Source organism: Chelonia mydas, chromosome 4, assembly GCF_015237465.2.
Source record: "Chelonia mydas isolate rCheMyd1 chromosome 4, rCheMyd1.pri.v2, whole genome shotgun sequence".
In the NCBI taxonomy this organism is placed as follows: domain Eukaryota; kingdom Metazoa; phylum Chordata; order Testudines; family Cheloniidae; genus Chelonia; species Chelonia mydas.
Window position 1 is genome coordinate 108,743,024 of NC_057852.1, and position 26,161 is coordinate 108,769,184.

The window sequence follows — 26,161 nt, forward strand, 5'->3', positions numbered from 1 at the left end:
GGTCATGCATAACCTTGCAGGATTCTTCCTTGCTGTGCATTATTATTATTTAAAATATTTATATAGTCCCAGCGTACTCATCAGGATTGGGTCCTCATTGTATGAGGTGCTGTCCAACCATAGAAGTAGACACAATCCCTGCCCCCAGGAGCTCACAATGTCATCTTTCCTCAATGTTGTAAATGCCTTTTTCGTAAAGAGTCTAATTTAATATTTCTATTTATGCAATGAGCAGGTATTTGTGTGTCACATATTCTTGTTGAGCTTTCTTTCTGTTCTGTAGACAGCGTAGAAGATGAAATGGAAATAGCCACTGTGCGGCATCGGCCTGAAGCTCTTGAACTGCTGGAAGCACAGAGCAAATTCACAAAGAAGGAACTTCAGATCCTGTATAGAGGATTCAAGAATGTAAGCACTTCCTTTCTGACTTTTTATTGTCACCTTAAGTAGCACGCAACCCACAACAAAATCAGAAATGGTATATGAATGGAATGCATAATGAAAGTGTTTGTGGATTTAAATAACAAGATATTATGTATCTGGTCAATTTAGTAAGATAAAAAGATACTGGTTTGCCATAAACAAGATAAGCTTATGCATACATTGAACATCTTAACTGTTCAATTTGTAGGAGACTTTTATTGTTTATGGTTAAGTATTGATAGATATGCTCTAGATATACAAAAGTTTGCTTAATGAGAAATAAGTCCATGCCAAACTCTGGATAGAAAAACATCAGAATTTTATGGAAGTTCTGATCCAAATTTGGCTCCGGCACTAAGTTATGGTCCTTATCTCTACAATAGACTAAATCACAAACCTAAATCTGAACGTCTTCAAACTGTGTGAAAGTTTGGAAATGGGTTTGGATCTAAACTGTGCACCTTAAGCCCATCTCAAAGTTTAATAGACATACTGTTTTAGAGACAAAAATGGAAAAAAGTGTGGTTAGACCATAGACTCATATTCTTCTTCTCCTAACTCTGCCATTCATTTGCAGTGTTATTTTTGGCAAGTTATTTAACGTCTGTTTTCATCGGTTTACTCAGCAGGATGATATCTACCTCACAGAAGTAATGTGAGGCTTAATTATTTAATGTATGTGAATCATTTTGAGATTCTTACATGAGCCACTATGTAAGTGCAAACTTCTGTTGTTGTTCCTAAATAATAAATTGTTTTAAACTGTAGTATGAAACAGGTAGTGGCTGTAACTCTGATGAACAATTTTTTGTGTTTCTTTGTGAATTTCAAATAGGTTTCTTTTACATTCACTGGATTACATAAACTATCCTACTACTAGCTATTTTAACATGCACAGATGAGTCACTTTTAACCAAAGACATAAGACTTGTTTCTCCACTATCTTCTTGCACCTTATTTTATCATTTAAACCTGGTTTATCATTTACACAAAGTGGTTATAAAACAACATCAAATCAAAATGGTAGTATTTTGCACAAACTAAATCAGAGGGAGTTACATGTGTATCTGAAAGCAGTTATTGTCCCACAGTTATTTCTGAATCTAAGCCCTTCATTGTCTACCAGAAAGTATCAAGAGGTGTGTTTTGTTTTTTGTTTTTTTGTTGGTTTTTTATTTTGGATTATTTTATTAATGCTTTTATATGGCATTATGTGCAATTAACATTGAGCCAAGATGGTTGATTTTGAATGAGCTTGAATAATATGAATTGGAGTTGTTCACAGTCATCAGTGAGCAATTTCCAGTCACTGAGCTGAGTCCTGTGTTTAGATGAATGCAAAAATATATGCAGCCTTCTTTTATGACCCTGTTGATTTAGTTTTTCTTTTGACCTTCACTTGGCATTTACTGTAAAAATGAAATATAAGAAGTTAAATGTAGTACCACTAAGAGCATACTGATAGCACAATGACAAAATGTAGTATAATCATTTTTTTTTTAATGGCAGGCACTTGGAAGAAACAGTAAACTTACAGATTTTTTAGCTTTCATATATTCTGTAATGAAAGAAGTCTAGCTGAAATTTCTTCTTAAACAAAATTTTCACTGAAAAATCCAAATACAAATAAAATACAGTCAGACCGTTAGGGCATCCTGACTGAATATCATTTCTGAAACCAGTGGGTATCTGACATTGGTATTGTAGTGATTAAGAGTGATTGCTCTTACAAGCTTTCCAACTTCTTTAGATAACTAGAAAACATTTCCTTGTTCTTCACAGTATTCTCTAGCTATTGCAAATCCTGAGGTAATGTTCTCTATCTGAGGCAGTGGTTCCCAAACTTGTTCTGCCGCTTGGGCAGGAAAAGCCCCTGGCGGGCCGGGCCGGTTTGTTTACCTGCCATGTCTGCAAGTATGGCCGATCGCAGTTCGCTGCTCCAGGCCAATGGGAGCTGCTGGAAGTGGCAACCAGTACGTCCCTCAGCCCGCGCCACTTCCAGCAGCTCCCATTGGCCTGGAGCAGCAAACCGCGGCCACTGGGAGCCGCAATCAGCCAAGCCTGAGGACGCGGCAGGTAAACAAACCGGCGCAGCCCGCCAGGGGCTTTTCCCGCACAAGCGGCGGAACAAGTTTGGGAACCACTGATCTAAGGCATAATTGGAAAGGTTTTAAGAACTGTAAGGTGAGCAAATTGTGGCTTCCTGTATGTTACCAAAAGAGCACTTTCTAGCTTTTTTTTTAGTCTTTTTGGATCTGAATATTTTTCTTGAACGTAAACATGTATGTAGAAAGTGTTGGTTATAAGGAAATATTATGAGCTTTTTCAGTAAAGCCTAAAACGGGAGTTCCATTCCTTATACTTATTTTCCTCTTTTACATTCCAAGATGCATCATATGTTTTTATCATGGTAATACAGCCTTCCTCAGATGTTTCATTCCCTTATCGTCCATGATGATCCAAAAGATGCAAGTTTTGAATATCTGGAGTTAATGAACATGAGCTGCAGTTTTTCTTTATTCAGTTTATTGTGGTAAACTGATCAGTAGTCTCCAAAACTGCTGCAACGGATGTTTCAATCTTACAGACTGTTAGGAAAGTAACATCTGCCACAGCAACAGAAGCTAGCCCAAGCCACAGAATTCAGAACTGGATTCTTTCCAAAGTTCACAGTTGAATCTGGGGTTTCGTTTCTATATATTGCAGTGATAAATTCTAGCTGCAAAGTTTGGTGCTGGGGCCAAAGATCCCCAACTTTCTTGAAGCATGAGTGGGTCAAGTGCACCTCTACTACACAGATATCTCACATAGACTAATATTTGTGGCTCACTACGTCTATTCTATCATCTTTACACATTTTATCAAATGGAATTCAAGCAGCCTTAGCAGATACAGGACTCCAATGTTGTCGTCAGAATGCTTTCTACAGATCTGACTCTGGATGTTTTTGCCCCTGTGCTGATTGGCTGTTTGTTCCAACTACATCCCACACAGTCGTCTCACTCCACCTGCCCTCCATGCTCTCCTCCTTTCTTGTCTCCCTCTTCTTCCCTGCCCAATCCCCCTTACCTAACTCCCTTCCTTTGTCTCTCCCTTTACCAAATCTTCTCCCAACAAAACTACACTCTCAAACTCACACACAAAAATGTGGCGCTAACATGATATTTGTAAACCATCATGCTGGTTCTTTTCATTTCCCCCACACCTTGTCTGTTGTGTATACTCAGGGTTTGCCTGATTGGGAAAGTTATATTGGTATAATTATGTGAATTTAAATTCACAACTTAGCTTATACCAATGTAACCCCCCTCCCCAGTGGAGACTCTTTTTCTTATAAAAAGGAGATGCTTCCTTTTTCAGATTAACTTATGTTGCTTGTGGACCCTACATAGAGAGGAGGTAAGTCAATTTACTTAACAATTCTGTGCTACAGAGTCCCTCTTTCTGACTTAAAGTATTTGCAGAGACCATGAATTCTTATCCTGGCAAGAGCTTGATTTACTATAGGAACCTTCTAAATACAAAAAGTTGAAATTGTAATAGGATTCACTTTCTTTTTCTTAGGAATCCAGTACCAGCCTTTACCATAAGACAATTATGCACACACACAATTAATAATTTCAAATTCCTTTTTATGAGTAACATTCTAAAGATAAACTATTACAGCACAGCAGTTACAATGTACCCTAGTGAGACTAACATTACTGACTAGAGATTTCTTGTTTTTCTTTCACATGAAGAATGTAACACGGTGCCTAGTCCCTTACAAAATAAATACCGGGACTGGGACTTCTGACAATCCGCGATCTTCTGCTTCCTCATAGGCCCACCCTAGGTATTATAGTGAGAGTTAAATAAAACATTTAGTTGTACCACATAAACAACACCAAATAAGAGAGGAAAAAAAACTTGGTGATCGTGTGTGAGCCCACAGCTACAGTTATCTCGAGTTCAATGATGTAATAATACACCTCACAAAGACATTTGGCCTCCGATCTGCAATTCCTCCTTTATACTGTTTTCCCAATGTCAATCCCACTGACTTCTGTAAAATTATAGGAAGCTGTATTGAGATCCAACCCTAGGATGACCATATTTCCCAAAAGGGAAAATGGGGCTGGCCTGAGCCCTTACCCACCCGCCCTTCCCCATGCAGGGCTGGTGTCACTGCTCTCCCAAGCTCTGCCTGTCGTCCTCCCCCTCCCTCTGCCCCCCCCCCCCCCCCCCCCCGTGGCGAGGCTGGGGCTGGCATTGCTGCTCGCTCGAGCCCTACCTGCCCCTTGCCTCTCCCCCCACCCCCTCCACGGGGCTGGCATCACCACTGGCCCCCCCTGCATGTTCCTCCACACATCACTTTTTTGATGAAGTTGGGCATTTGTCCCATTTGCTCTTGCCAACTTAATCAGTTCTCTTGTATTTCTGTTTATCCGAATGACACAGGAGGGAATACATCATTGGGTCCCAATCATGAAAGGAATAAAAAGTGATATCCTGTATAATTATGCCCAGTGTATGCCTGCAAGCTACTTCCATAGTTCTGCTTGAGTGTAGATGAGAAAGATGTTATCTGAATCAAGTGTTTTTGTAATGTGCATGACATTTAAGAGGTTTGAGCAATTTGTTGTTGTTTAATTAAAAACTAAGTAAGCCTTCAAAGACATTTTAATCAATTGGATTTCCTTATGCAAGCGAATTACATTGGGCGGTACGATGATCGGCCGAGTTGACATTCTCACCATCACAGCACCCATCATAGAATAGTTCATGCGGTAGAAGCAGAAAGTCAAGGAATGAGTCTTTGAGTTTATGTGGCTGCTTTGGATTGCTTTAGAGAGGGTTACCCTGATAGAACATCACCTCTGCTGCAATGTTCGGGAGAGAGAAATAGAGGCTGATTGTAGAAAAGGAGCTAGAAGCACTCATTTAGCTTTATGGGGATGGGCTGTTTGGGTCATGGCCATGGCTGCTAGGGCAACACTTAAAGGACGAGAGGCAAGAGATGAAAGGAAATGTTATGTGAGGGGGTGGGAGATGATCCCAGATGAGCTAACAGCTATGAAAATGATAAGCACTATGGGAGGACTTAAGCTTGTGTTCAGTAATTTAGAAATTGTAAATCTTTCTCATTATTATTTGAAAAATGGGCTTAATGGAAGTCTCAGGCCTCTCCAGGCTCCAAAGATTTTCCCCAGCATTCTGGCTTCACAATCTTCCTGGAGTGTTGTTGATGAATTGTTGCTCAGCTACCATCACAGTGGGACCCCTCCATTTTCTATTTGGCTTCTTGTCATCCCATTTGTTGTAAATCGAAATTGTGATTGCTGCAATCATTAACCTTTCAAACCAATGGCTCTGTGGCATGCCTAATACAAATGGCACTTCACAGTGAATTGCCTAGACTATCAAGCATGCACTCAGCATGTGGACTTGCTTTTCCTTTTGTCTATTAAGTCTCTCACAGCTTTAAGCCACTGCACATTTCTATTTAAAAAATACTTAGAGCTGGTCTACACTGGAAACTTACATCTGCATAACTATGTCTCTAAGCAGTGTGACAAATCCACGCCCCAGAGAGAGAGAGCTACGCCAGCCAAACCTGGTGTAGACTGCGCTATGTTGATGGAAGAATTCTTCCATCAACCTAGCTACTGCCTCTTGGGGAGGCCAGATTACTAACAGCAACAGGAGAACCCCTCCCATTGCTGTAGTGAGTGTCTACACAAAAGCATTACAATGGTACAGCTGCAGCTGTGCTGCTATAGCAGCTTAAGTGTAGATATAATCTTAGATGATGCCTTCATCACACAAAGGAGGTTCCTGTGCAAAACTTAAACATGAATGACCCTTTAATTTGGTCTGTTGTTCTCATCATAAATCTGTTCTACTAATAAATATATCAGAAAACTAACAGATGTTCAGGGAAATGTGGATAGATTTTTAGATGTGTGTCAGCACTGAAACACATATGCAGGTTAGGGGCACATACCCCCTCCCCCATCCTTGTACCATGGAAAGTGTGAGTTGATTCCTTTGTCTCTGAAACTATCCACCACTAAAAATTTCCTTAGAAGTGAATGGGGACACTTTTATGAATGAGGGAGATTTAAATAGTCACCTTATGTATTTATATTTTCTGATGGGGGAAAAAAATTTAAGACACCTTTCATTCAAAGTGCTCATATTGCTGTTAGTAAGTATATAAATCAGGCACACAGACGATATGTTGAAATTCAACATAGTGTAAATTCTACTGTAATACAAAATATTTAACTTGTACACACCCAAAAAAAAAGATTCAAAAGTATGTGGATGCGCCCCCCCCCCCCATCCTGGTGCAACCTTGCTGATAGCAGTGCCCATTAGAGTGCTCCTGCGCCCCACCAACTCCTCTGTAACTCCTCTCCCCAACAACTCTGCTGTAAGACTTGGGGCCTCCAGCCAAGCGTCATAAAAACAGTCCCCAGTTTGTTCCATCTTCATCACACCAGCGCAACCCAAGAACTGAATGTTTATCTGACTGGTCAGAAGGTGAAGCATGAAGTAGAACCAGTCTAACTGTGACTTTAGACCGCACACTGAATTACTATGCCCACCTGAAGAAGACAGCAGAGAAAGTTAAAACGCGCAACAATCTTCTTAGCAAACTGTCAGGTTCGTGATGGGGTACTTGTGCTCCAACTTTACGGACGTCAGCTCTTGCCACCTCCTATTCGGTGGCAGAGTACTGCGCACCAGTTTGGAGTTGATCATCACACACCAAACTGGTGGATACGCAGTTACATGCCGCCATGCGTATCCTCTCCAGCACCCTGTATTTGACTCCACTCCCATGGCTTCCAGTTCTGAGCAATATTGCTCCTCCTCATATCAGACGAGAGGTTGCCAGTAGCAAGTTACTGCAGAAACCCAAGCCTGCTGCTGCACAATGACCTTTTTAAACTACTAGCTGAACGTTTGCCATCACATCGCCCGTTATGGTCTCATTCACCATGCCAGGATGTTAGGGCGGAAAAACTCTGGTGAGAGAAATGGATATCTGTTATAATCCCTAACCAGTCCCTCATCGCTGACCCCACAATTTGCCCACCTGGTTTTGACCTGCCCTGTCACCAGTGGTTCCTGGTGAGCAGGTTCTGGACCGGCCAAGGTCTCTCTGCAGCCAACCAGTATCGCTGGGGCCTTCGTGACTGCCCTTTGTGCACCTGTGGCACAATACAGATGATGACACGCATTGTCGATGAATGCCTGCTCACTAGGTTCAGCGGTGGACTAGAAGAACTGCATCACGCCACTGAAGATGCTATTCCTTGGCTAGATGACTAAGCACATGCTAAATAATAAATATCAATTTCTCCCCTCAGCATTCGAGCATATGCTGAAGGTGTGGCTATAACATTGGTCAACGCTATGGATCCAAGAAATCTGGAGATGTCTAGATCTGTCTGATTGCTATGGTTGGAAGGAACTGAGGTGGCAACATGACCCAAGTGCCTTACATAAACATTGTTTGTTAGATTACTTAGTGCTTTATTTTAATTTGTGTTAGGCTTTTCTTCGAGTGTTTGCTCATGTCAATTCCATTCTAGATGCGTGCACACTCATGTGCATGGCTGTTGGAGATTTTTGCCTCAGCGGTGTCCGTCAGGTTGGCAGTGGTACCCGCTGGAATGCCTCGCTCTGGCGTGCAGTGCCTTCCCTACGCCCTCTCCAGTCCTTCTTACTGCCCTGATGGTTGGTCGGAGCACCTTTTCCCCTTGCCTCACAAGTGGACAGCAGTTCTCTATATACAACGCTAACAACGAGAGTTAGTTTGTTTACAGTAGTTGGTTGGTAAGTAAGTAGGTGTTAAGTAGTGTTAGTAAGTTAGTGTCCCAGCAGGGACTTAGCCCTGGGATGGGGCACACCCTGATCCTGGGTTTTAAGACTTGTTCTGCCTACAATAGGCCTATGCACATTAGCAACCCTGATAGCAGCTGCCTAAAGTGCTTGAGGGAGTCGCATGTGAAGAGTCTCAATTGCAAGAACTTTAGTCCTAGAACTCAAAAGGAGTGTGGCATTCGTATAAGGACCCTCCTCATGGAGGCTGCACTTCGCCCAGCATCAGAGCCTTCCCTCTCCGACTCTGTGCCCAGCACCTCTGCATCAGTGCAGAGTGTACCACTGGCACTGGGCTCCACCCGGCACTGCTCCCCTTCACTGGTGCCCAAGAAGTGTCTGAAGAAACGAGACTCCCCGGTACTGAGCAAGAAGGGTTAAGGGGCTTTGAGCAAAGGACCCTGTTCAGGCCGCCCACCCACTCCAGAGCCACAAGGGGGTATCTCTCTCCAGCTGGACCCCCCAGCCCTGCTAGGGATCTGCCTCCGACTCCTGGGAGCAGTAGGGGACCCAGGCACTTGGCAGGGATGTAGACATCTGAGGCCCTCCTGGCAGCCAAAGATCTGAGATGTCTCCCAGCACCACCGGTGCCGCATATGGCTTTGAATCCGGCTAAGGCTTCCCAGGGGGTAAGCCAGCCATGAGACCTCCTCAGAGGACAGCAGAATGCCGTCGGTCCCCGAAGCAGAGACCATGTACCCTGTCTCCACAGCCGAGACCCCCAACTCCACAACCTGGGCTGTCAGATGGCCCAGGTCACCAGCACCGCACTTGCAGTCACCATTGATGCGGCGCGGATCGCCACCCCCTTGACATAGATCTCCGTCGATGCATCATTCCTCTCAAATATGGGATTGGTCACTAGCACGGCACCGAATTCCCAGCCTCCAGCACCAGTCTTTGGGAAGGCCCTGGTCCTCCTATTCGAGGCATCGCTCTCCCACATTTACAGTCAGCCGCCAGACACAAACTTCTATGGCCCACCCTAATCACTGGAAGGGAACTCGTTTGGATTGGAGTGGGACTTCAGCCTCTTACCACAGCAGTGACCACAGAGCCTTGCCTGTGTCACTGTTCCCCATTCCCTTGTGGGTGCCCAAGCCCACCTCAGCTTCCGTGGTGCCAAACTGGCAGCAGGGCCAGTGGCTGGCGCAGTGGCCATATTGGAACGCATGGGGCATTGACGCGGAGCAGGATCAGATACTGGAGTAGAGGAGCGGGTGTCCACTCCAAAAGAACCTTCCCCCACGGGGAACAATGTCCCAGGCGCTCTCCTCGTGGTCCAGTCCTCATCCTCATCACCAGACGATGGAGTAGTGGGGCCCCCACGCGTCCGTCCATCCATCTGATGACTTTAAGGAGCACCACGCCTTGCTCAGAAGAGTGGCTTCGAAATTGGATCTGGAAGTGGAAGAAATGGCAGAGCATTTATTTATTCAGCGTGCTGTTGGCGGCAGCCTCCTTGCTGGTCGCGTTGTCTGTGCCCAACAGGGTTCTAAAGATAGCCAAGGCCCTCTGGCAAACCCCATCCTCCATCCCACCCATCTCCAAGTGGTCTGAAAAGAAGTATTTTGTCACTGCTAAAGGGTTCAAATACCTTATACCCACCAACTACAAGGGTCACTGGTTGTATCTTTCAGCTAATGAGAGGGGCAGACAAGGACAAATGAGTTCTACCCCCCAAAAATAAAGATGCCAAGAGTCTGGACCTTTTTGGGAGGAAAGTTTATTCGACGGCCAGCCTTCAGTTTAGGGTGTCAAACTGGTGAGGCTTTATTGGGGAGATTTGATTTAATCTGTGGGACTCCCTCAAAAAGTTTAAAGACTCGCTGCCCCAGGACTTGACACAAAAGTTCACTGCCATCTTGGAGGAGGGTACCGCAGTGGTGAGGAGCTCCCTCCAGATGGTGGCTGATTTGGCAGCCAGGGTTGTAGCCGTGGCCATGGTAATGAGGCACAGTTCCTGGCTTCAGTTTGTGGGTCTGTCCCAGGAGATGCAGTCCTCTACCTAGGACCTCCTGTTGGATGAGAGCAGACTCTTCTCCGAGCAGACAGATGTGAGGCTGCATGGACGCTCGAGCCATCTTCTGCTTGCTAGGCCTACATACACCGCAAAATCAAGGAAGCAGTTCAGGCCGCCCCTGCCTCTTAGGTCTTGGCCTCCCTGTCAGGGCTCCTCTAGGAGAAGGGACTGAGACACTGGGTTCAGTTGTTGCAACCTCTACCTCCAGTTCACCAGCTCAGCCTGGCCCGGCGAAACAAGGGGCCAGAAGTGCTCGTTTTTAAGGTGCACTTGAGGATGGCACCCCAGTCAATTTTCAGGATCCACCCTACTTCTTCCTCAACCACCTGCGTCCCTTCTGGTTGGCTTGGTCACGAGTAACCTCGGATCATTGGCTGAGTGGCATAATATCTCTGGGCTACTCCCTGCAATTCTCAGCTGCCCCTGCCTTTCACCCCCTTTCCCTGTCCCTCTTCAGGGATCCTTCTCCCAAGCAACTTCTCACTCAGGAAGTGGAAAACCTCCTACGGCTGGGGGCAGTGGAGGAGATCCCTTGGGAAATAAGGGTAAAAGTGTTCTACTCCCACTATTTCTTAATCCTGAAAGGTGCCTAAGACTCATTCTGGACCTGTGAAGCATCCACAAATATCTCAAGAAGTTAGTTTCACATGGTCTCCCTAGCCTCCATCATTCCCTCCCTGGATCCCGCAGACTGGTACACCGCCCTTGACTTGAAGGATGCATACTTTCATGTCTCCATTTTCCAAGGGCACAGATGGTTCCTCCGTTTTTTATGGTGGGCCGGTGCCATTTCCAATTCACAGCGCTGCCCTTTGTGGTCTCATCAGCCCTGGAAGTGTTCAGAAAATGCATGGTCACAGTGACCGCTCACCTGAGGCATCAAGGTGTCCAGGTTTATCTGTACATAAACAACTGGCTTATCAAGGGCGGATCTTGGGATCAGGTACAAATGAGCCTCAATCTAATACATTCTATCTGCCACAATCTGGGCATGTTAATAAATTAAAAGAAATTGCCTTAATACCGGTGCAATGGATAGTGTTCATTGTTGCTGTCCTTGACTACATGTGGCCAGAGCCTTCCTTCTGGAGGTCCGTTTCCAAGCCATGTCACACCTGGCATGGTACACCTGATCTCTCACCACCATTCAAACTTGCTGAGGTTGTTAGGCCACATGGGGTCTGTACTTGCGCGGTCTGTCACATTCAGCTGCATCTCAGACCCGTGCAAGTGTGGTTGGCATCGATCTACATCTCCAACAGGCATGATCTGGACCGTTTAGTCAAGGTACTGGATCATATATAGACATCCCTGGAATGGTGGTTGGCCCCTGGATCGGTGTTTGAGGGAGTTCCCTTAGTGGCCCCGGCTCCATTACTGACCTTTAATCTCTGAGGCCTCGGACCTGGATTGAGGAGCCCACCTGAGTGATCTCAGCACGCAAGGCCATTGGTCACTAGACTCCACATAAATGTCAGAGAGCTCAGAGTGGTTCGCTTGGCCTGCCAGGTTTTCTTGCCCCACCTGAAAGGCAATGTGGTACAGATCCTGATGGACAACACCACTGCAATGGTTTACATCAACAAGCAAGGTCAGCCCTTTGCCAAGAAACTCTCCAGCCTTCTGTGTGCAGCATACCACTAATCTTGGGGCTGCGCACCTGCCCGGGGCCAGGAACATGATAGCAGATCACCTCAGCAGGTTCTTCTCATCTCACTACGAATGGTCACTCCAACCAGAGGTGGTCAGCATGATCTTCTAAAGGTGGGGAACTCCTTGGGTGGACTTGTTCGTGTCCTGTCAGAACAGGAAGTGCCACATATTCTGCTTGATTCGGGGGATCGAGAGAGGCTTCCTGTCAGATGCCTTTTTACTCCTATGGTCAGGGGCTCTAATGTATGCTCTGGGCGGATCTGCTGTCCAAGAACCATGAAAGAACCAAATTTGGTAGCGCTGCAACTGACGGCTTGGCTGCTATGTGCTTGAATGCAGAGGAGCAGGAGTGCTTGGCCCATGTCCAACAAGTCGTGTTGGACAACAGAGAGCCCTCCACCAGGGTGACCTACCTGACCAGATGGAAACGGTTCATGTGCTGGGCCTCAGACCAGGATATCCAGCCCGAGCAGGCTTCGCTGCATCCATCTTGAGCTACTTTCTGCATCTCAAGCTCCAGGGACTGTCTCTTTCATCAATTAAGGTCCACTTAGCCACCATTTCGGCCATCCACCCTCCATTCCAGGCCAGTTTAGTATTCCCTCATGTCATGACAATCAGGCTTTTGAAAGGTCTGGAGCAACTCTATCCCCACGTCCGTGACCCTGTCCCTCCTTGGGACCTGAATCTTGTGCTGGCGCAGCTCATTGGTCCCCACTTCGAGCCTCTAGCTTCCTGCTCCCTTCTTCTACTCTCCTAGAGGGTCTCATTCCCGGTGGCGATAATGTCTGCCCACAGGGTCTCTGAGATTAGGGTGCTTACCTCGGGGCTGCCTTATGTTAGAGGGCTTTCCCTTCACCCCCGCACTTCCTGGGTTCTTGTCACGCAGACAGCAAACAGCAAAAGACCAGAAGTCCGAACTGCAGACAGTGTGATGTTTGTTAGGGTTAGTTTCCAAGCAAGCATATTCCAAAGCCCTTCACAGCAGTCGGGCTCATCTCTATACGCCAATAGTCTGTTCCCCAGTTTTCCCTTCCTAGCTCTGATGCTGCAGAGCATTTACCCCGTGTCCCCCTTCCCAGCTCTGACACCACAGAGCCTTGCCTGTCACTGTTCCCCATTCCCTATTCCCATCCCTACCTCCCCTTAGTATGATTCCAATTTCCCTTCCACTCTTTTGACCCCAGTTTATATAGTAGTAATCTCAGCTATACCTAAACCAATCATTTTACTGAAATTTACCTAACCAATCCTAACATTTGTAACATAATTCTCCTAACCAATTATATCCCACTACCCTAATGAACTTACACTTAGCAAAATTAATTATGCAGCAGACAAACAATTAGAGAACCAGACAGTTTAACTATAGAAAAGGGAGGGCCCTAAAGATAAAACAATACAGAAATGAGGGTTTCACAACCATTGATAAGTGATTTCTTGCCAGACAGAATGCTATTAAACTAAGTTTTCTTTATCTGGTGGTGATGGGCACTATCAGGACAGGATCATCTTCCTAACAGCCCAATACCACCTTATTTCAATGTGACTGTTTTGGGATGTGAGGATGTGACCTGCTTCCCAGCTTATGGCTGCCCCTGCTACTTAGCCCAAGGCCTCGACTATCCTAGTGAGAGAAGGCCGATACACAGGCGGACTTGTGATTTTGATTCTTTTTTTTTTAATACCTTTATAACTAGCTAAATGATAAAAATACACCTAAATTCTTAAAGTATAGGCCTTTACAGGCAGGTCTGAATATCTATATTCTAACACCCTATACAGTGTTTTACAAGGTTCAGCTGCGGCTGCACTCTGCTTTCCAAGGTTGTTTCAATTTCGTACAAGCCTGGACATATACTTACCTGTCTTCTTTCCAAAGCCTCATAAATTGGATTAGGAGCATAAATTACACTCTCTGGATATCAGAGCTAGCCTTTTACATCGGAAGAACCAAGCCGTTCTGTTCGTCACAGAGGAGGACAGGATGGAAAGTCTTCCAGTGTCCGCCCAGAGGATTTCATCACGGATCACCGCCTGCATCCGTTTTTTGCTATGGTCTGGCGAAAGTGCCTCCACTGGTGATTGTAACCACCCACTTAACTAGGGTGCAAGCCTCGTCAGTGGCCTTCCTGGCCCAAGTGCCGATTCAAGGTATCTGCAGGACCGCTATCTGATCGTCCATTCACATGTTCAAGTCTCATTTGGCACTTACCCAGCAGGTCCAAGACAATGCTAGCTTCGGTAGAGCAGTGTTGCGAGCCGTATGACTGTGAACTCGGAGCCCATCTCCATGGATACTGCTTGTGAGTCACCTAGAATGGAATTGACTTGAGCAAGCGCTCAAAGAAGAAAAGCGGTCCCCTATCTTTTGTAACTGTTGTTCTTTGAGATGTGTTGCTCATATGCATTCCATTACCCGCCCTCCTGCCCCTCTGTCAAAGTTGCCGGCAAGAAGGAACTGAGAGGGCGTAGGTCCAGTGGCGCCCAATATACTGACACATGAGCGCGGCACTCCAGAAAGCGCCATTGCTGACCCTACAGATACCGCTAAGGCAAAAATCTCTGACGACTGTGCACATAGGGGTGCACACATCTAGAATGCAATGGACATGACCAACACATCTCAAAGAACAACCATTACGAAACTTAGGTATCAGGTTTGTTTGAGTAGCTTTAAAATACTTACAAAACCTAGGTACTGTCATTGATGGTGGATCCAAACAGAAATAAACCTGGCTATAAAAGATGTGCATCATGCCCTGCAGTTTTTCTGGCACTGGATACATGTGCCAGGTGCCTTAAATGTTATGGGGAAGGATGTTACCCTTCGCATTGTGCTGTTTGTAGCACTTTGACTCCTCAGGCTCATAAGGAGAGACAAAATAGACTTCAGGCCCTCCTATTATAGGAGGCTCTGTCAGATAAACTTCTGGGATCAGAAGTTTCTAAGCAATACAGAGGAAGAGAGAGGACACCTGTATTGGCTCTAACAGGACTACCATGCTGAAGGCTTCCACCTCAGTACTGAGCTCCAGACCCATGTCAACTGAACTTTCAGTAGTTAACTCCTGCAATCCAGCTCCGAGACACTTAAGACCTCTTATCAAAGACAGTTCCAACTCAGGAATCTAAAGCACCAGATGACATGCTGGAACAAATTGCTTTTGGTTTTAAGGAAAAGAGAGGCTAAATTAAAATATTTTGGGTGATTCAAGAGATCATTCAGATTATTCTGTGGAGTTGAGACCTAAGGATATAAAAACTCTAGATCATTCTAAAGTGGCAAATCCAAAGAAGTCAAACGAACAGAGTATTTCAACTTGTGCAGTTATGGTGCAGGTTCATATTGGTCTGCAACACATCTTAGATCCAACTAACGAAGGTACATCCCCTCTCATTTTTTCTTCCTGAGGAGACTCAGATGGGAGGCTGTGCAAGATAAGTCTCCAAAGACTGTACTCCCATCAGTTAGGACTGCAACTGGTTCTCTAAAAAGACTATTTGCCATTATCCCTTCAAATTCCAGCTTTGATATTTCACCTATTGTTTCATTATCAGATCTGGAGTCAGTTCCTCATTCTGAAGGGAAACCAAATTTGGAAATGATTTCAGAAGTTCAACTTCTTCCTTTGTGGCAAGGTATTCTTTCTCAAATGGACACCTGGAGACTTCCTGTTCATCAAGCTTATGAAGCTTGGAATGGAGTAAGTGGCAAGATTGGTACATGCCACCTTGGATGCTTTGGCAGTAGTGGCCAACTCAGTTATCTTTACCACTCTTGAAAAACAGACTCTGGTTCCACATCATATGAAAACCCAGATCTACAGATCCAAGATGATGATCGGTTCCTAAATACTCAGAACCAACAGAGAACACTTTCCTATCGGTACAGGACGCACTTACAGAATGGTGGCAATACTAAAATTACCATCAGTAACTTGGGAAGAGCCACCCACCTGATTTTTGATATCTGATGCATGATTTCAAGGAATAAGGTATCTTTGCCAATATTAGAAGAACTTTAGCTGCCAGCTAAAGTAGTATGATCCAATACATCTTAATGTCAATTTCAAAGAAAGATTACAAATTATACCAGAGTCCTTACAAGGGATTTTCCTGCTTTCATGTTCCTCTTCTGCCCAGTTCTTTTTGTGGCAGCAACAGTCCAAAGATTTAAGTCTGCTCATCTACATTCCACTCCTTATAAAAAAGAACAGAAAAACTTGGACTCTTTAGGACGAAATTTTTTTCTTCAGCTTTTCTGAATATGAAAGTGGCCAATTATCAAACGTGGTCAAGTTATCAATTTCACCCATGGCAAAAGATATCACTTTTCACCAAAAATCTCCCAGAGGAGCTAGTTAATGCCCTTCATAAAAGGTCAGAATGTTGCTAAGCACAAACTTAGAGCATCTTTTGATGATAGACACCGCTTCTAGATCGGTAGTTTCCCCAATAGATCTGTCTACATACATGGTTAAGATCATGTTTATCTATAGAGTCAAAGTCTAGAATAGAGGACCTTCCTTTTAAAGGAGATGATGTATTCAGTGCTAAAACTCATGAAATTTTCAGGGGGAAAAAGAAACCGTCTACTGCTAGATCGTAGGGACAGGTGACTTCTTTCTGAAAGGTTGTAACAGACCCAATGTTTAGATTCCATAGGAAGTCCTATCCAACTTCCTCTTCCTACTACACCAAAAAAACATAACCATGCCAGCAGCAGCAACACTCCTCCTCTCAATCTCAGCAGAGGAAGATACCCTTCAAACCTTAGATGACTATGAAGAATTTTTCAGCTACGTCTTTGTTGCCTAATGCCAGGCGTCCAGTTTGATGTAGAATCATAGAAATGTGAGGCTGAAAGAAACTGAGAGGTCATCAAGTCTAGCCCCTGAGCTGAGGCAGGACAAGACCTGCCAGGTGTCTGTCCAACCTGTTCTTAAAAACCTCCAGTGATTGGGATTCCACAACCTCTCTTGAAAGTTTGAAAGTTTTTCCTCATATGTAACCTAAATCTCCCTTGCTGCAGATTAAGTCCATTACTTCTTGTCCTACCCTCAACAGACATGGAGAATAACAGACATGGAGAATAATAATATATTTGAAGATGGTTTTCAGGTCCGTCCTCAGTCGTCTTTTCTCAAGACTAAACGTCCAGTTTTTTTAACCTTTCATCATAGGTCAAATTTTCTAAACCTTTTATTTTTTTTTTCCCTCCTCTAGACTCTCTCCAATTTTTCCACATCTTTCCTAGAGTGGTGTGCCCCAAACTGGATACAGTACTTCAGCTGAGGCCTTGCTAGTGCTCAGTAGAGAGGGACAATTACCTCCTGTGTCTGATATACAACCCTCTTGTTAATACATGTCAGAATATTAGTCTTTCTTGCAACTGCATCACTGTTGACTCATATTCAATTTGTGATATACTGTAACCCCAGATCCTTTTCAGCAATACTCCTACATAGCCAGTTATTCACTGTTTTGTAGTTGTTCATTTTATTGTTCCTTCCTAAATACTTTGCACTTGTTTTTCAGACCAGTACTCCAATTTGTCAAGAACTTGTTGAACTCTAATCCTGTCTTCCAAAGTGCTTGCAACCCCTCTCAGCTTGGTGTCATCTACAAGTTTTATAGGCATACTTTCCACTCCATTATCCAAGTCATTAATGAAAATATTAACTAATACAGGACCCAGGACTGACCTCTGTGAGTCCCCACAAGATAGTCTCTCAGTTTGACAGCAAACCATTGAAAACTACTCTTTGAGAATGGTTTTTCAACCATTTTATAGTAATTTCATCTAGAGCACATTTCCCTAGTTTTCTTATAAGAATGTCAAGGGAGACTGTATCAAAAGCTTTACTAAAATCAAGATGTATCATGTCTACTCCTTCCCCCATCCACTAGGCCAGTAACTCTCTCAAAGAAGGAAATTAGGCTGGTTTGTCATGATTTGCTCTTGACAAATCTATGCTGGCTATTCTTTATAATCCTATTATCCTCTAGCTCAGTGGGTCTCAAACTGTGGGTTGGGACCCCAAAGAGGGTTGCAATCCCATTTTAATGGGGTCTCCAGGGCTGGTGTTAGATTTGCTGGGGCCCAGGGCCACAGCTGAAGCCCAAGCCCCACAACCTGGGGCCAAAGCCCCCGGGGTGGCAGGGCTCAGGCTTCATCTTTGCCTCCCCAACCCAAGGTGGCAGGGCTTGGGCTTCAGCTTTTGCCCCCGTACCTGGGGTGGTGGGGCTCATGTGGGCTGAGGCTTCAGTCCCCCATCCTGGGGTCATGTAGTAAGTTTTGTTGTTAGAAAGGGGTTGTGGTTCAATGAAGTTTGAGAACTCCTGCTCTAGCTGCTTACAAACTGATTTTATTTAATAATTTTGTTTCAGTATCTTTCCAGGTATCAAAGTTAGACTGACTAGTATATAATTCCCAAGGTCTTGTTTGTTCCCTTTTTAAAAGATAGGTAAAATGTCTGCCCTTCTCCAGTCTTCTGGAACTTCACCCATCCTCAAACATAATTGCTAATGGTTCCGAGTTTGCTTCAGCTAATTCCACAAGTACCATAAAATGAATTTCATCAGGCTTTATCCACTATCTAAATATTCATTAGCCTGTTATTTCCCTATTTGGCTTGTGTTCTTTCCCCTTGTTGCTACTATAAAGATACTATTAAATATCTGATCACCATTAATCTTTTTAGTGAAGACAGAAGCAAAATAGGCATCAAACACCTCAACCTTCTTAATGTTATCTGTTAGCTCTCCTTCCCCACTACATAGTGGACTTACACATTCCTTTGCCTTTCTCTCACTTCTAATGTATTTATAAAACCACCTTCTTCTTGCCTTTTATGTCCCACGTTGGTGTAAGTCTTTTTTGGTGCCTTGTCCTTAGACCACTGATCTATTGTGATTTCAGTTATAGCTCATGAATGGTGCCCTCACACTACAGTGACGGGCAGCATTATAAGAACCTAGATACATGTATTCAGTGTTTCCTTTTTGATCAATGACAAGGTGACCTACAGATTACATGTGTACCAGAATTTGAAACATGACCCCTTAAATGTAACCAGCGAAGCATTTGTCATTTAAAGAAAAACAGTATCCCTAACGTTAGCAGAATATATATGCATAGATACAAAAATTACAAATACAGTTACAATTTAAAACAAAATGTTTGAAAATCAATTCTTCCTGAAACTATCTGCCAAGAATAGGGCTTAGGCCTCCATGTTTTCTTAACAACCGGCATTTTTTGATGTCCCACCTGAAGTTGGGTCATTGTTTTACATCAGAAGTTTTCAAAATATTTTAAAAAGGGAGTATCTTTCCTTCTTTAAAGAAAATAAAATGGAAAAAAATGGACAGAAGGACTTAAAGTAGCAGTACAGAGGTAAGAAGATGGGGTCACCAGTGATGAAAATACTCTTTTTAACAGGTATAAAGTCTTTCTCCTGTTCTGCCTCCTCTTCTCTGTGGCGGGGGGTTGTTTTGTTTTTTGAGGATTGGGGGTGGAGGTGTGTGCCTAATATTTGGAATCCGGTGTGAACTTTTTGATGTCTGGGTGGCAGTCTATACAGTGTCTTTTTTTTTTTTTTTTTTTTTTGTGGACAGAAAAATACCTCAACCTCCCTACAGAAGTTTTAAGGTTTAAGTTTCACATTTGTTTGTCTTATCTTAAATACTTTTTTAAGGTAAAAAGTAAATCTGATCTGTGTCCATTACATTTTAGGAACAACTAATTCTACTTTCACTCTAGAGATGTAAAATTCTCCCCAGGGGAGAGTCATTTTGATGACATAAGTGAGATTTCAGTGGTACATAGGCTTTATGTTTCTCCTCCGCACAGGGGTGACTTTCACCCTTAAAGCAATTTTCAGTTTGTATAACCACTCTGACCAGTGATTAATAGGCAATAATTTTCATTCTCCCTTTCGAGTGTGGTCTCCAAGACAATCTGTTTCTTGAGTAGAATTTATGTACTGTAGTATAAATAGAGAACTTGTCCCTTTGCATTATATTTGTCAAATGCTAAAAGCTGATCATAACAAGGGAAAATGGCATTTGACTGTTAGAGGAAAAATAAAAATGAATGATGCTAGAGAGGTTGAATTCCTCTGATGTTCTAGGCGCAGGTTTTGAGGGTGAGTCTCTATCCTGCCTTCTTAAATTAGCATTTGTTACAGCTATAAAAACAGCAACAAACGAACCTTCCACAAAATGAGAGGAAAAGACAATGGTCAGGTGGGGGTTCCCATGGTTGGGGAAGAGATCTTAGATTTCAGCACAGCCTAGATCTCCGCCTCAGCACAAATACCAACCCTCCCTCTTAGTGGGGTCAGGGTTAACCCCTGGAACAAGCACCACACTTAATAAAAGAACAACACTTGTATCTAGCCCAAGAAGAGCCAGGAACTGACCCAGGCCAAGATCTCTAGCAGAGGGTACACAAACTCTCTCACTCCTGGGATGGCATACAACAAAACAGCTCTTCCCCACTTCGTGCCTGGCCAGGCACACGCAGACTCTGCCCCACACCAGTGCAATCCCCTCCATCCTTTGGGTCAGTCCAGATTATCCATGCGTTCTGGTCTGGTGCTGGTCTGAACTCAAAATGGTGTGTCAGTTACGTGGTCTCAGCTGTCCTGTCACTTCCAGGTTGAGAGTTTACAAGAGTCCCTTTTTGCGAGCTGCTTCCTCTCCTCCCAGCAGCTTCCCCTATCTCCTTGCTCCAGGCTCTTTCTTCTTTTTTTGTTTTGCTTTCTTTCCAAATTTCCTGGGCTGGTCCTCCATCCAGTCCCCCATCTGCTCATTCGCTTCTACCCTCCCAAGGGTCAGCGTTAACTCTGTGTCTATGACTGGCAGTCCCACCCAGCCAATCTGGGTTGTTCAGAGTAGCTGGGAGGGGGAGAAGGAGCTCCCTCACCAGCTCCACGTCCACCACCATGCAAACACACCTGTCCCCAGGTAGTGGGCATACCCCATGGCTTGGCCACTCTCAGCATTGCTGTATCAGTCCCATAGGGGGGACTCCCCCTTCAGCCTTTGAGAACATTGGGGTGATCCTGCCTCTTTGTGTGTCCCTGCCCTCCACGGTCAGGATTGGGTGCCTCCTCCCTGCTCTGCTCCTTCCCCACCTCAGGGCCCGCCTTGGGTACTTCCTCCATGTGTCCCTTGATCCCCTCACTCTGCTTTTCCTCTGCCTTGGGGCCAAGACCAGTGTAGGGTGCCTCCAGTGGGGATCTCCCTTGTCTGATCCACCCCGCTAGTGGGAGCCCAGTGACTCGTTCCAGCCCTGGCTACTAGGACTAGAATCTCCTTCCCCAACACACAAACATGCTGTTTTGTGGCTCAGGCTCAAAGTGGCAAGGCCTGAGTATGTTCTGGTGAACTGCCTTTTCTAGTCTATCTGCAATCTCTGCTCAGCAGGGGTGTCATTTAGGGAGGGCATGGGGGCAGAAGCCCCCACCCCACCCGAGTTTCATACAGGAGGTGTGCGAGCTCCCAAGTGGAGCTCTCAGATGGAGGTCTTAATTACAGCACAGCGTTAGTGAGAAATACAAGTTCTGCAGCTGAGAGTTACCCCGGGGCAGGAAGTCAGTATTATGTTTACAAACAGAGGTAGGGTGGTTAAAATAAGAAGGGGTTTGTGATTAAATTAAGGATCTGGAAGTTTATTCTGTAAAAGAGAAATCCCTCTGTGGAGGCAGGGAGGGAGGAGGGGTTGCTTTAGATAGAACACGGGAGACTCAGTGCTGTTATCCCCATTTGTACAGATGGGGCACTGAGGCACACAGACTAAAAGCCAGATTTTCAAAGGTATTTAGGCACCTTTGTAGAATTTAGTAGAATTTTCAAAAGTGCCTAGAATGTTAGGTGCTTTGTAAACCCCACTAGATGCCTAGCTGCATCTTTGGGTGCCTAAAAGGTTTTGAAACTCTGTCTTTAAGGCACTGGCCTGAGGTCATACAGGAAGCCCATGGTGGGGAGTAGAACCCAGATCTTTCAGGGCTAGCTCCTTATCCAGCAGACCAGTCTCTCAGCTGCATGCTGCAAAAAAAGAGAACTCTGATAGATGGGAACAAAAGCAAGGCAGCCAGTTCTCTGAGACTTCAGCAAACGGTCCCAGGAGGTTGGGATAGATGTCATGGTTGACACCATGCAAAGCAGCACAGAGGTCAGGAAGGATGGAGAATGAGAGGCAGATGAGAAGAGATCACTTAACTCCCAAGAGGCGGCAGGTTCTGCCCCGTGCTGGGTTGTAGAGCAATGGCTGCTGTGCAATTTTATATTTTAACTGAAAACCATTTTGTTTTGTCATTTTTTTGTTCTGAGTTGGCAAAAAGAAAGGAGTCATATGATACTTTCTTAGTATCACATGTATTTATGCCTCAAATGCTTAGGGTTTCAGCTGTATCCAGGACAATTCCAGAACAAAGAACAGAAATTGCATCCACAGAGTCCATAAAGTCAACAATTATTGTCATGATTTGTATTATTCACTAGGCACCATCTGTGTGCTGAGCACTGTTCAGAATATGCCAGAAAATGTAGTCCCTGAGCCAATGTGTATAAAAATGTGTAGCCCTGGGTAAGATGGCTCAGATATTTAAGTATGAAGTGTATAGTTATTAAGCAATAAAAGTTTTACTGGATTAAGGACTAGAAGATTTGACCCTCCAAGTTTCTTTCAAGTGGAAGAGCTGCCAGGAGCTCCTGTGCCTGTTTGATTTCCTTTCCTGCCTGCAGTGGCCCTGGTATACCGCAGAAGTCTCAATTTTTTTTTCTCAACTTTAAAATATGGAATTTTCTTGGTGTTTGGTTTTAAATATTCTCCTGTGAGAATTGTAGTGTTGTGTTTTAAGAGCCTCCTGGAAAGTAACTAGCCTTTAAACAGAAGTGAAAGCAGTGTTGCCAACTCTCATGATTTGTCATGAGTCTCATGATACTTGTGTTCCTTAAAACCCCAGCTCGTGGAGTCAAGTGGGTATCTGATGATTTTAGCCTTCATTATTAAAGAGAAAAGATGTTTCTAGTCCTTGTGGCTACGGAGAAAGCTTCAAAATGTGACTCAAAAAGCAGAAGGCAAATAAAAGAACACCAAATCTGTTTTTACATAATCTTGGGATTTTAAAGCCAATTGGATGATTTTTGGTGTGCCTGATCCATGATTTTTGAACATTTGGGATTGGCACTACAGTCAAAGTGACTTGAAAATGTCAGTTTCACTCCTATTTAAGGTCTGTTTCTAGTCTATTATTTGTAGTGAGGTAACACCCTTACAGCCCCAGGTATGTGCAGTAAAAACTCACGGAGCCTTGCCCTGGTGGGATGTTTCCAAAGTTAAATGATCTATTCCAAACTTGTTGAACTGCAAAAAAGTGATAGAAAGTAATCTAGATTTTTCTACAATTGTTTCAATTTTTGTGTTCAGGAGTTAGTAACAAAGGAAGAATATACATTTAAAATTTTAAACCTAACTAGTGTCTCTTAAGTGAGTTGACACAAGACATGAGAACATGTTAGACCCACTCAGCTCTAATACTAATATTTATTTAATTCTCTTTTTTTATATATAGGAATTGGATACAGTGCTCCATCAGCCAATTTCTAAGTTATTACCTGGGGAAAAGAAAAAACAAACAAAGTTTTCAGATGCTTAAGTAGCCCCTGGAATCATGGTTAAAGTTGCCCATCCCACAACCAAAATCTGAAATGGCACCCCTGCTAAGATCTTGTACACCAGCCATTTGGAGGTCAGAAGCTCAAGATAATGGGCTGTGTCCAGTTTGGAGTGCCTCTGCTGCTTGAGTAGGACCTGAATTTTTCCCCTCCCCCATGCTATTGGTTTGGCACCAGCATGTCTGTCATAGCTCCGTTTGTCTGTCTCAGGCTTGGCCCATGTTAAAGGCTACAGTCTAGCCTGTCTCATGGAGACATCGGTGATGATCATAGATCCATTCTGGGGTCCCGGTACCCTGGTTCCTTGAGATCCCCTGTCAGATGACCAGGGTCTTGTCTATTGGCAGCTGGCCATGCCTGCAGAACATCAGAAAGTAGGGGGGTGTACTTCATGGTGGTGTGCACCGTGTTCTATATAGATAGATCAGCTCCAGCAGGTAGAAAGTCTTCGTCCCTCTAGCAACATCTGTTTGGTTTGCTCACAGAGGCCATTGCCTGCTGGGTTGTAGGCTGCCTATAGACCGCATACTTCTTTGCTTCTGTGGTTGCTCTAGCCATGATCTCCCTGAGTGGTGAAGTGACCAGAATTTGGTATAATGATCCGCTACGGTCAGGATGTAGGATGCACTGCTCTGGTTTGGTTCCACCTTCAAGTGGTCCAGTAAGACCAACTCCAAGGGTAGTGCGTTTGTCTGTTGGCTGGAGCGGGACCCGTCCCCTACTTCAGGGTTGTTTCTGATGGTGCAAACCAAGCACTTATCATACCACTTCTGCATGGCTTGGGCAATCCCCATCCAGTAGAATCTCCTGTGGACATTCATGTCAGTCTTTCGGGGCCCAAAGTAGCACAAAGCATCATGGTAGGCTTGGAGGACCATCTCGCCTGCTGTCTAGGGCAGCACCATCTGGGTGATAGTTTCATTAGTCCCAGGGTCTGTGGTATTATGTACCAGTCTGCCCTCTTCCTCACATAGATAGGCCCACTGCTTCAGCAGCTGGGTTACTCTGGGGGGGCAGAGCACTCCAGTCCAGTGCCTTGCCTGGTGATTTCCAATACTCTCCAAATAAGACTGTGTCCCTGGATCTGGACCCAGATGTCTCACCCTCTTCAAACTCTTCTAGGAGTTCCTCATGAGCCTCAGGGGTGACTGCAGCTGCCTGGCAGCATGCCTGGACCACTTCCATGGGGTTGGCCATAAATGGTAGCATCTCTAATTCCTCACTGTCATCAGGTGCTTCTGGGTCTGTTGTTGGCAGCCTGGACAGGGCATTAGCTTGGTGTTGCTCTGGCCATACTGGAATTCCACAGAGAAGTTGTAGCTGACCAGTCTTGATGCCCAGCATTGTTCTAGTGGTCTCAGTTTGGCAGAGCTGGTGTGCTCCTGGGGTGGTTGTCCATGGACACTATGAGGGAAATGGCTGCCAGGTAGCCCTTAAACTTCTAGGTGATTGCCCAGACCAGGGCCAGGAATTCTTGTCTGAAGGAGCTGTAATGCTCGTCATTGCATTCAGTCCCCAACAGGCATATGCAATCATCCTCTTCTGCCTGTCCTGGTCCTCAGAGAGTACAGCCCTGAACCCCTGGTTACTGGCCTCTGTATACAGTTTGAAAGGGAGGGTGTGGTCTGGATAGGCCATTGTTGGTGCATTTACCAGGACAGATTTCAAGCATTCAGAGGCCCTCTGGCAACCTGCATCCTAGTTCAGAATACCCTTCTGTACAGCCCCTTCCTTGGACAGCCCTCATAACAGGGCATGTAGGAATGCAACTAGCTTGGCCAAATCTTTTATGAAACATCTACAGTATCCAACAAACTCCAGGTAGTTTTTGATGTCTTGTACTGTGGTTGGTGTCAGACGCGTCTCAACAACCTGCACCTTCTCTGGCCCGGGTAAACCACTTTCTCCTTTAGCAAGGGGCACCTGGAAGGTTTAATCTTCAGACCTCATTCAGTTGGGTGAACACCAAGTCTGGATGTTTCAGGTGTTCCTCGTATGTCTTCAGATATACAGTGATGTCGTCCAGATACAGGAGAACCATCTCAAAGTTGTCATTGGAGCATCGCAGAGGCCAAAAGACAAATACATGGGTGTGATGAAGCCCTTTTTTCCCAGTTCTCCAACCCCATTGGTATCTGCTAATACTCACTAGCAAGGTCAATAGTGGAAAATAAGGAGGCATATTTAAGGGCAGTCAATGCCTCCTCCATGCAGGGGAGTGGATATGCATCCTTATGTGTAACTTCGTTGAGTTTCTGATAGTCCACGAAGAAGTGGAGTTTCCCGTCTTTTCTTTTCTTTACCAGGGCAATGGGGGCTGCCCATGGACTCTAGCTTTCTCTGACACCTGCTTCCTTCATTTAATTGACTATATCTTCCATTGGTTGGGATAAGGCAGGTGGGACTAGCCAGAACCTCTCTTCAATCGGGGCATGATTAGTGGTGATGTGATGCTGGATGGGGGTTTCACACCTGAAGTCAGCCTAGTGCTGGAAG

General features: G+C 44.7%; 1 protein-coding gene across 9 annotated transcripts in view; it reads left to right on the forward strand.

Moving 5' to 3' along the window:
* Nucleotides 1-26,161, forward strand: part of KCNIP4 (potassium voltage-gated channel interacting protein 4) — an 840,337-nt gene that overhangs the window by 738,250 nt on the left and 75,926 nt on the right. For all 9 annotated transcript variants that reach the window (XM_043544587.1, XM_043544585.1, XM_037897992.2 and 6 more), the window contains one exon: nt 284-408. In XM_043544587.1, the coding sequence (XP_043400522.1) occupies nt 284-408 (125 nt within the window). The remainder of the gene's footprint in view (nt 1-283; nt 409-26,161) is intronic.